This window comes from Herpailurus yagouaroundi, unplaced genomic scaffold, assembly GCF_014898765.1.
Source record: "Herpailurus yagouaroundi ecotype Mexico unplaced genomic scaffold, PumYag 28, whole genome shotgun sequence".
In the NCBI taxonomy this organism is placed as follows: Eukaryota; Metazoa; Chordata; class Mammalia; order Carnivora; family Felidae; genus Herpailurus; species Herpailurus yagouaroundi.
The window spans coordinates 159,215,313-159,226,113 of NW_024412376.1; the positions used below are offsets into that span (position 1 = coordinate 159,215,313).

The 10,801-nt window shown below is 36.6% G+C and overlaps 1 protein-coding gene across 1 annotated transcript in view; it reads left to right on the forward strand.

The window, feature by feature from the left end:
* Window positions 1–2,840: 2,840 nt before the first annotated feature.
* The window catches only part of RAB28 (RAB28, member RAS oncogene family), a gene marked incomplete at its 5' end in the record, with an annotated part of 64,012 nt that continues 56,051 nt past the window's right edge, over window positions 2,841–10,801 (forward strand). Inside the window, one exon of the mRNA XM_040494306.1 lies at window positions 2,841–2,973. Coding sequence (XP_040350240.1) covers window positions 2,841–2,973 — 133 coding nt within the window. The remainder of the gene's footprint in view (window positions 2,974–10,801) is intronic.

The following is a 10,801-nucleotide window of genomic DNA, read 5'->3' on the forward strand; positions in this document are numbered from 1 at the left end:
GTGGCAATGAGAAAAAATGAAATATGGCCTTTTGTAGCAACGTGGATGGAACGGAGAGTGTGATGCTAAGTGAAATAAGCCATGCAGAGAAAGACAGATACCATATGGTTTCACTCTTATGTGGATCCTGAGAAACTTAACAGGAACCCATGGGGGAGGGGAAGGAAAAAAAAAAAAAGAGGTTAGAGTGGGAGAGAGCCAAAGCATAAGAGACTGTTGAGAACTGAGAGCAAACTGAGGGTTGATGGGGGGTGGGAGGGAGGAGAGGGTGGGTGATGGGTATTGAGGAGGGCACCTTTTGGGATGAGCACTGGGTGTTGTATGGAAACCAATTTGACAATAAATTCCATATATAAAAAAAAAATGAACTGAGTTTGGCTTGGGGACCATAGTTCACTGACTTCTGGTATATAATAGATACCTATTCTAAGCTTAGTGTTTAGTTTTTATTCTAAGCTCTGGTCTAGTACTGATCATTAAGGGATTGTGGCCATGTTTTATTTGCATCATATGCACGTACTGGCCCATGTTGAGATGAAGATTTTCACATATTGATTTAGAAGGATTCCAAATATCTTAAGGTTTAAGAGTCATCGTGGGTCAGCAGCTCAATCTATGAGTTATAAAAACTATCACAGAGTTGCCTTGAAAATGTGATTCTTACACAGAATAATAAAAATTCCCAATAGTTATGTAGTATGTTAGTTTTTAAATAAATCTTTTTGTTACTTCCCATAATCGCTTAGACATGGCAGCTATCATCAAGGTAGATTACAGAAGCATTGCTCAAGATCAGTGGATGGTAGGGCCAGGCCAAGACTGCAGTCCAGCGGCAATCTGACTTTCAGGGCAGAGCTCCTTCAACACAATATGTGGTGTCATTCGAGTCAACTGAAGGTGGAGTCAGTCGTTTGAAGATTAGCTTCCTTTCTTCCTCTCTATACATGCTGCCAAAATGAGTACTGAAGATTAGTTTTCTTCAGAGGCCAGTTCTGGGGCGTTATTCTTAATAAGAAAAGTGGGCTTGTGCTGATTATTTCAAATAATTCTATTGCTGGGCATTATTTCAAAGCATTTAGGAAGACAGAAAGAAGTGTCTAAGCTACCAAAATGAATCAGACAAGTGATTTTGCATAAAAATTATAGAATATTTAAACTGGAAGGGATGTTAGAGACCATTTACTTTCAGTGATCTAATTTTAGAGGCAAACAACCTGAGACCCAGAGGAGCTAAGTGACTTAGGGGCCAGTGTAATTTAATAAAAGAACATGGTCCTAGAAGGTTATAATAGTAGTATGCTATTCTCTGGCCTGAGAAAGGCAGTTGTTAAATTTTCGGGAATTTTTGTGAGCCAGTCGTTAAATACATTCATGATTAAAAATACATAAACTCATCAATTATATTAAAAATGAAGATATATGCTCAAAATTCATCACTTACTAATCATTTTACCAGATATTTTCTTAAGTATGTTCTTGAAATTATTGATGTCTAATGTACCTGTATGGTTCAGATGCAATCTGGCGATGTCCTACCCAGCTTTGTTGAGTGAAGCGACATTGATAGCTTGAAAATGACCACAGGGGAGTATTTATACCACAGAAATAGGAAAATGAGACAAATAACACTCTACCCTTCCCGACCCCCACCACGGCGCTAGCCAGTTTATTAATATTTACCAGCATATCACTGGTCCTTACTTTTGTGTTCTATACTTGTCTGTTTATGTGCCTGGCTGCAAGACTGAGTTTCTTGAGGTTTGGAATTTATATCCTTAGGACCCAGCACAATGCTTGGCATATAGTTGGCAGACAAATGCTTATAGAATGCATGAGTAGACTTTATATTCACACAGCCCTTGATTCAGATCTGGCTTCCTCACCTACCCTAGTGGTAGTGGTATGTGACCTAAGTATGGTTGACCTTCGTTATTGTAGCCTCTCCTTATTAGTAAAATGAGAATAAGGGTTAGCAGCATTAGATGATTATTGTAAGGACTGATGAAAAGATCTAAATATACATCTAGATGGATAGTAGGTACAAAAATGTAGTAAACGTTTGTGATTATATCCTAAGAAGGAGGAGACGTAAATGCTATTAGGGTCCAGACTTAGACTATATGCAGAGCTTTGTATTAAGTGTTTGACCACGAACTGGATGAGAATCAAGAATGTGGCACTGTTATTTTTGTGTGTGTACATACTTCTCCTTCCCACACAAAATAATGGGATATATTAAAAGGAATATGATATATAAGAGGCAGGAAGCAATCCCTTTGTTATATTTGGCTTTGTTCAGGCTCTTATTACAGTATCATGTCCAGTTTTACATTGCTCATTTTAAAGAGGATGTCAAAAAACTGTATGTAGTGTGTCCTGGGAAGAACCCAACAACTATGATTAAAGGGATAGAAAATAGGTCCTTTGAGGCAAGTTTAAGGAATTGAGTTTGTTTATTCTGGAAAGGAGATGGTAAAGGAGTCACTTAACTATCTTCAAGTACATGAAGGGTTATTACAAGGAGGATACCCCAGTGTTGTTCTCCAAATGCACAGAGGACCAAAAGAGGAAATCGACTTACTTCATTTAAAGAAAATTGTGTTAAACACTAAAATTGACTATCAAGGGATGTCATGGAATCTCATTTTTGAAAATATTTAGAAAGAGCAGCAGCAGATGGTTATTTACTGGAAGGTTTACATGTTTGACCTCATGAAAGTAACAGGCAGGATTGTAGACCTTTGCAGCCTTTTCACCCATGATAGGATTTTTTCGTATTTGTGGTAGCTCACCACGTCTATGCCAGGTATCTTACAAAAAGTTCTGTAACTCTTTTGTGACAGGGAATCCTGTTGGTATATGATATTACAAATTATCAAAGCTTTGAGAATTTAGAAGATTGGTATTCTGTGGTGAAGAAAGTGAGCGAGGAGTCAGAGACTCAGCCGCTGGTTGCCTTGGTGGGCAATAAAAGTAAGTCATTAATGCTTCTTTCTGTATCGTTGTTTATCTGCCTATCCTTTAGTCTTTACAAATTTATTTAGTCTAAACAAATTTTGATGTGTAGAAACATAAAAGATACGCTTTCCTGGAGTAAGTAAATTGCTTGAAGAGAAAGTTTGCATGGATGTATACGATCTTTTCAGTGACAGTTCTGATGCTTGATCTCACTGCCCTGCTGCTTTGGCCGATTCCCGTTAAGGTAAGTTCTGTTCTGACAGTGTGTGTTTTGGCTTCCTGTGGTCTAAGGAAGCAGCACGGACTATTAAGAACAGCAACACAGCTGCAGATTTTATGATATTGCACTGCAGCTTCAGCTCTGCCCCAGAGATTTTGAGAGAGAGATTTCATTAAATGATCGCCCGTTGTAGGGAAGAGAGCAGCGTCGGGTGGAGTTTTGGGTGTGTGGTTCCTTGCTCCTGTTTCTCGCAAACATCTCTCTAAATTTTGAGATTAGTTCTAAAGTACAGATAATTTCTTGTGTTGTTTTGTTTTTTGAGAAAGAGTGTATTGGGGGAGGAGTCGTGCGTGGTGAAAAGGGTGGATAATTTTTGAGATCTGTCAGCTGGGCTATTATATACAGCATATAAAATTATAAGGCTGAATTTTGTACAGGACTGTTGGTTCATAGTCCTGCAGTGCAGTTACCTGGAAAAGGAGACCTTAATAAGGGTTTTTAAATATATAAAATATTATAATATGACCTAATCTTCTACAACTATTTGAGGTCACAAAAAGAGAAAATGAATTTAAATTATACCATGGAGGATTTAGGTCAGGAAGAGTTTCCTGACTACAAGCGTTGTTAAACCAATACCCAAGTATACTACCAAGAGAATTATCTTCTCCAAAGGTCTTTAAAAGTATAGTGCGTTTTTTTGGTCTGTAATTATTTAGGAAATAGTACTTCCTGAAGGACTAAACCAAGATTTCTTCATTATGTGGTTTTGCACACTTAGATGAACATTTAATAAATCCAAGCCTTACTTTAAAACCATTACAAAACAGGTGTGGATATCATTTCTCTGAAGAGTTAAAAATACAAATTTTATAATAGTGTCTAGAAAAATAGTATTACATATCATGAAATGGATGCCTTGGGTACAGTTTTTTTTTAAGTTTTAGGTGAATTTTACTTTTCTGTTCCGTAAATAATTCTAATTGAGTGAATCTGATGCTTTTCAATTCATTGAAATTCCCCTTTAGAAATCATAAGTTTTGGTGACCTTACCTTCTATTTCTGAGTGCAGCTTTTCATTTTAGGAGACCGACCCTTCCTTCCTTCCTTCCTTCCTTCCTTCCTTCCTTCCTTCCTTCCTTCCTTTTAATGTTTGTTTATTTTTGAGAGAGACAGACAGACAGACAGACAGACAGACAGACAGAAACACAGAATCTGAAGCAGGCTCCAGGCTCTGAGCAGTCAGCGCAGGGCTCGATGTGAGGCTCAAACTCATGGACCCTGAGATCATGACCTGAGCTGAAGTCGGACGATTAACCGACTGAGCCACCCAGGCGCCCCTAAAATTGTTTGTGTTTTTATGAAAATGTAGTAAACAGAAATTTGGACTGAAGATTGAGGATACTCTTAGGTAAGGATGAATTACAGGTTTATTTTTACTAAAAATTGTGTTTTATTATGTTTAAATATAAAGAGTAACTAGAGTAGGTTAATGAAGTAGCCAGTAGAGGAAGAGATTTGCTTTAATGAAATAGAATTAGTAATGACTAAACTATTTCAGTGTATAATACTTAAAACAAGTTTATTTTTCCATATTCTGAAAGGCTGTAAGACACTAGTTAGTGATTTTTTTTTGTAGTATAGAAGACTTTAAATGAAGTATTGAGTCATGGTTAAGATCATAGGACTTTGAATTTAGAGACTGCTTTTACAAGGCCAGGTTTTTTCACTTAACAGCAGTGTGACATCAGATAGGTTACTTTATATCTTTATACCTCAGTTTCCTCATCTGCAGGTAAAGATAGTAGTTTCTGTCTGATAAGGTTAAAGATTAAGTGAGATTTACATGGCAAGTGCTTAGCATGAGGTCTGTATACTGTAAATGCTCAGTAACTATTATCATCATTATTATTATTAATCATAATAGCCTTTAAAAAACACTGACTATAGCTTCAATTTGAGTGATCACAAATTACAAATTAGTACAGCTGAAACAGACATCTTACAAAAGTGGCCTGGAGGAAATGGTTCCTAGAGAATTCCTTTGTCACTATCTTATGCCTCATTTATTTCTTAAAAAAAATTTTTTTTAAGTTTATGTATTTTAAGAAAGAGAGGCAAACGGGGTGGGGGCAGAGAGAGAATCCCCAGCACTCTGCACTGAAAGTGCAGAGCCCGACGTGGAACTTGAACTCACGAACCGTGAGATCATGACCTGAGCCAAAATTAAGAGTCTGATGCTTAACCGATTGAGCCACCCAGGCGCCCCCCCTCCTTTTTTTTTTTTTTTTTTTTAGATTGATACTTCTTGTACCATAAGATGGGTAGGGCGATTCAGTTCAGCAAACACTCTTGAGTGCCATTTATGTGTATTCAGTTAGTCATTGTTAATTTGCACAAAGTTTCAGCTAGAGTGCTCTTAAGTAGTGAAAGGGCCTGTTAACCTTACTCTTAGTTTTTTGAGGTTGTTTTTTTTTTTTTTCTTTTTTCTTTCTTTTTTTTTTTTTTTTTAATCTGACTTCAAGTTTTCTAAAAACTTGACTGCCTTTCTTTTGCTCTGTTTGGTTGTTGGGATTAATAAATACAATTATGTCCAAATCTTCATGGAAGGCCCTACTTTTTCCTAGCAAGGTAAATATAAATTCCTGCTAGGTCTTTTCCAAAATGGGAAAGAGGGTAAGTCAACTGTTTATTCTGTGTATTTTACAGAAGTTCTCTGTTGAAGTTTGATCATGTCTGCAGCCCGATATGGGGGGAGATGACTGATAGGCACCTGGAAACAATTGTATTACCATCTAAAGGCAATTTCTGCAATTCACAGAGCCATCTTTACCAGGTCTGATACCTGGTTTCCTGGTTTTGAAAGTCTTGGTCTCCCACTTGACCAGAGCCTATACACTGCAGAACCTGGGGGTTTTCCATTCATGTCTGCTTTATGGGCTTATTACAGGTGCACCTGGCCATGGCCTAACACTGCACCATCACCTCTCACACAAATACTGCAGTAGCTTCCTAACTGTCCCTCCTGCTTCTAGCTTTGCTCTCGTACTATCCAGTTCTCTAATGGCAAATCATGGTATGCCTCTTCTAGTGCTTTCTCATCACACCTAAAATGAAACCTAAACTCTTCATCCAGGTTTACCAGACACTAGGTGATCTGGCTCCTACCTGCCTCTTAGACTTCGTCTGTGTGTTCCCTTGCCCACTCTGTGCTAAGACACACTTGTATTTTTTCCTCTACTTTAACATTCCAAGTTAATTTGTATCATAGGGTTTCTTCTGCTTGAAATACTTTTCTCTTCTGGTCTTTACTTGATTGGCTCCATTTTATCATTTGGATCACATCTTAGGTGTCATCTCCTCAGAGTTGCTTTTCTTGACCACTCAGTGTAAACGAGCCATGTAGTCCCTTTTTCTCAGGACATTCTGTCTCACTTCTCTGTGTCACCTCAGTGCCACCTGATGTTTCTTGTTTGTTTCCTGTCTGTCTTTCCCTGCTAAAATCTAAGCTCAATGAAGCATAGGGACCTCATCGCTTAGAATAGTGCCTGAATGAATGAATACTGAATGAATGAATAAAAGCCTTTTCATGAAGCCTCTGTTGGAATTAGAAGTGTTTATGGCCTGGGATGTGTTATTAAGGGCAAATGGTTTTCTTAATGAGGAAAAATACATACGTAGATACAGGGAATCTATTAGATGGCCTTCAGGCCCGGCTGGCCTACTGAATTCCACTTTGGTGAATAATGTCAGAGAGTTTCTTAGGAAATATTCTGAAGTTATATTATGCTGGATTATGTTCAAGATAGAATGTCATAGATTTTATATCATGATTTTAGGTTAAATAAATACAAAAGAATTAAGAATTTGCTTTTCCTAAAGTGACCTTTATGTAATGATAGAAAACCTACACTTTTGACTTTTTATTTATTTTTAATTTTTTTGTTTAATTTCAAAAACCATCTGCATTGAAGTAACAGTTTTCATGTTTCTTTCAGTGTTTCAGGGAAGGTTCCCATTGAAATTAAATGAACATTCAGGAATATTCATTTTTTTTAATTAATTTTAAATTCAATCCATGTTGTTATAAGCACATGGCATTTTAATTTGTCATTTTGTTATTTTCTATCTTTAAGCTGTTATGTTTTCCTACTATCTGATCCATCAGCTAGTTTCTCCCCTGACTAGCTAACATTCTCGGTTGGATAGATTGTAAACAGAAATTAACAGGGGTTGCATAGAAGCTGCCCTCTTCCTGATTTATAGTTTCTTAGTCAGTGGAGGGGTGGTGGTTATCAGTAACTTGTATTGGGGGTAGGAATTATCACGCTCCAAGATAGAGTGGATAGATGAATGATTTCTGCTCTTAAAGATATTAACCAGATCCTTTCCCAAATAAAGACTAATAACTCAGATTTTTAAACAATCTTCATGACAGATGAGGGCATCGAGAAGAGTGCATCAACACTAATTAACAATGTTGAGTGTATATTCTTCTTAACAGTGATTGATTGTTCTTGGAGTACTATCTCTGCCCAGGAAGTGATGTGTTACACTGTGAGGTTCAAAGGTCACATTTTAATGTACTCTGTAGTTGTGTTCCCTGAACTCAATGGAAATGTATTAGTAAAACAAGTACATTTCAGGTTGGAAAATTTAACTGATACCCTCAATAAAATTATGACAATTTTTTTAAAGATTACTTTTAGTGATAGAGGAGTGTGAAGAAATGGTTATGCATCCGGCTTGAAAAGTTTCATGGGAATTTACATGAAAGTGCTTGCCTATACTGTGGCTTTTTGAGTCTTCAAAAATCCTTATTTTATCTGGAGAGTAGAAATAGGAAACTGTGAGGTAGGTGACATTTACTCTGATTCCTAAGTTGAAGAGTTCGTATCAACTTCTGTAAAATTTACCATCTACAGTATTATAACAAAGTGAACGAGTGAGTCATTATTATCAGTTTGCTTAAGAGAATTTGTAATTTATAAAGCATGAATCAAAACTCTTGAAGATTTGAAAAATTCATTCTGTTTATACATTGTGAATTAAAACATTCCACCTCTTTGCCCATTTGTTTTAATACTTTTTTGTTCTGGGAATAGTAATCCCAAAGTATCAGATCCAAGTGTCTTTTTCGGATGTACTTTATATTTTTGTTTCTGTTGCTTCTTCTTTTTTTTTTTCCCCTCTCTTTATGTGTACATTTGTTTAACTAGAGCTATGGTTACTTGCTAGTAGGTGCTGATAGCATCTGATTCTGATAGTGACAGCATCAGTATTTTGTGTACTGAGAGTGAGCAGGGAAGGGGCAGAGAGAGGGAGAGAGAGAATCCCTGTGTTGACAGCCCGTTGCCTGACACAGGGCTTGATCTAACAAACTGTGAGATGATGACCTAAGCTGAAATCAAGAGTTGGATCCTTAACCAACTGAGACACCCAGGCGCCCCTAATACATGCTCTTAAAACTATTCTTTTACATGATACTTCACACTTCTGAACTTTCAGAACATTTTGATAGTATTTCCAGTTTAATTGGTGGAGTTGTTTCCTCAAATGCATAAGCTTGCATTCAGACTGGTATTAGGACTGGTAATTATTGGGGAACAAAGTGTCAGATGAGTGCTTTTTCATAATACTAATCAAAAATCATTTTCACCTGACAATTGTTGCAGTGATGTTACTATGTCATTTCAGAGTAACTTTTTTTTAGATAGTCTACTTCAAACCATTTGACAGTATTGTAATTTCCTTAGCTTGAGAAGTATTAAGATTTCTGTGGTTTTGCTTTGTTTGGGGCAATTATGTAAGCATTGTATATGTTATAACAATCGGTTTTGTATGATTTCTGTCCATCTTCTTGTCATGATAGAGTTTATTAAATGCTAAAGAAAGGATCATCCACTTTACTTTTTATTTCTTTTATGATGAATCTCTGATTTTAAAAATGAGAAGACATAAAATATTAAACTTAATTTTAATCTATTAAAAGTTAAAAAATATATAGCATTGTAAAATGTATAAATTAAACTTTTATTGGTATAAAAACAGATTTTGTGAAAAGATTTAAAATTTTCATTAATGTAACTTAAGTCCCTTTACTAATTTAAATTTATTTGCAGTGATTGAGGAACAAATACAATACAGATTAAAGGAACATTTATAGGGAGGATCAGAAAACTTTCGCTTCTGTGCTAGGGCTGTCATTGTATCTGGTTATGTCACCTTGGGCAGTTTACCTAATCACTTAGGATCATCCTCATGTATAAAATGAAGGATTATACTCGGTAATCATAAGCACCTTCCATTCCTAAAATACAATGACCCAAACATGTCCAGTAATAAGTCTGCTTAATTGAACATATTTACTGCCATATATATTTTTTTATAATTTGTTTAATGTTTATTTATTTTGAGAGAGAGAACACTCACATACAAGCGAGCAGAAGCGAGGCACAGAGAAAGAGAGAGAGGGAGAGAGAGAGAAAATCCCAAGCAGGCCCTCCCACTTGTTAGTGCAGAGCCCAATGTGGGGCTTGAACTCATGATCCATGAGATCATGACCTGATCCGAAATGAAGAGTAGGATGCTTAATCGACTGAGCCACCGGGCATCCCTGCCATAAAATTTTTTTTTTAAACGTTTATTTATTTTTGAGACAGAGAGAGACAGAGCGTGAACGGGGGAGGGTCAGAGAGAGAGGGAGACACAGAATCTGAAGCAGGCTCCAGGCTCAGAGACATCAGCCCAGAGCCCGACGCGGGGCTCGAACTCACGGACTGCGAGATCATGACCTGAGCTGAAGTTGGACACTGAACCGACTGAGCCACCCAGGTGCCCCCCTGCCATATAATTTTAAGAGAATTTAATTTTAACTTTATGTGTATTGTAAACACTGTCTTCTTATCTTTGCAGAGATGGTTTCTTAGGTCATTTTATTCACTTGTTAGATTATTAAGCATCTATTTTCTTGATACATGGATAAGTGCCCATACCTAATAATAACAATAATAAATCTAGCTAAGATTTATTGACTTCTTACTACTTGCCAAGCACATCCTGGAACTATGGTCAACTTTGGAGTGTTTTGGGGGCTCTAAAAATAGCATTTCTTCTTAATTTAAAATTGTTCTTGAAGTTAGATTTAATTATTTTTTATATTCTATGACATTTTCTCAAATTTCACATGAATGTGTAGTTTTGCAGTATAAATAGAGCAATTCAGCATGTATTTCCTTTTTTTTTTGCTTATGTCTTCTTTCATTCATTTCATTTAAAAGTTAGTGATTGAGCCCATACCTGTCTAGGTGTTAGGGATACAGAAATGAAGAGACAAACTTTTTTGCCCTCATCTAGCCTGGTTCCAGTAGAAGAAGATAGTAAATAAGTAAATCAGAAAATATATAATATGTTAAATGATGGTAAGTTTTGCATAGACAAAGCAGGAAAGGGAGAAAAAGGAAGACTTGGAAGAGGGTGTTAAAATTTTAAATATGGTAGCAAGGAAAGTTTGAGAAGATGACATTTGAACAAAGAGATAAAGGAAGAGACAGTGCCATGTAGATATTTGCATGAAGAGTTTCCACGGCTCCTGGGTGGCTCATTCGGTTGGGTGTCCGACTT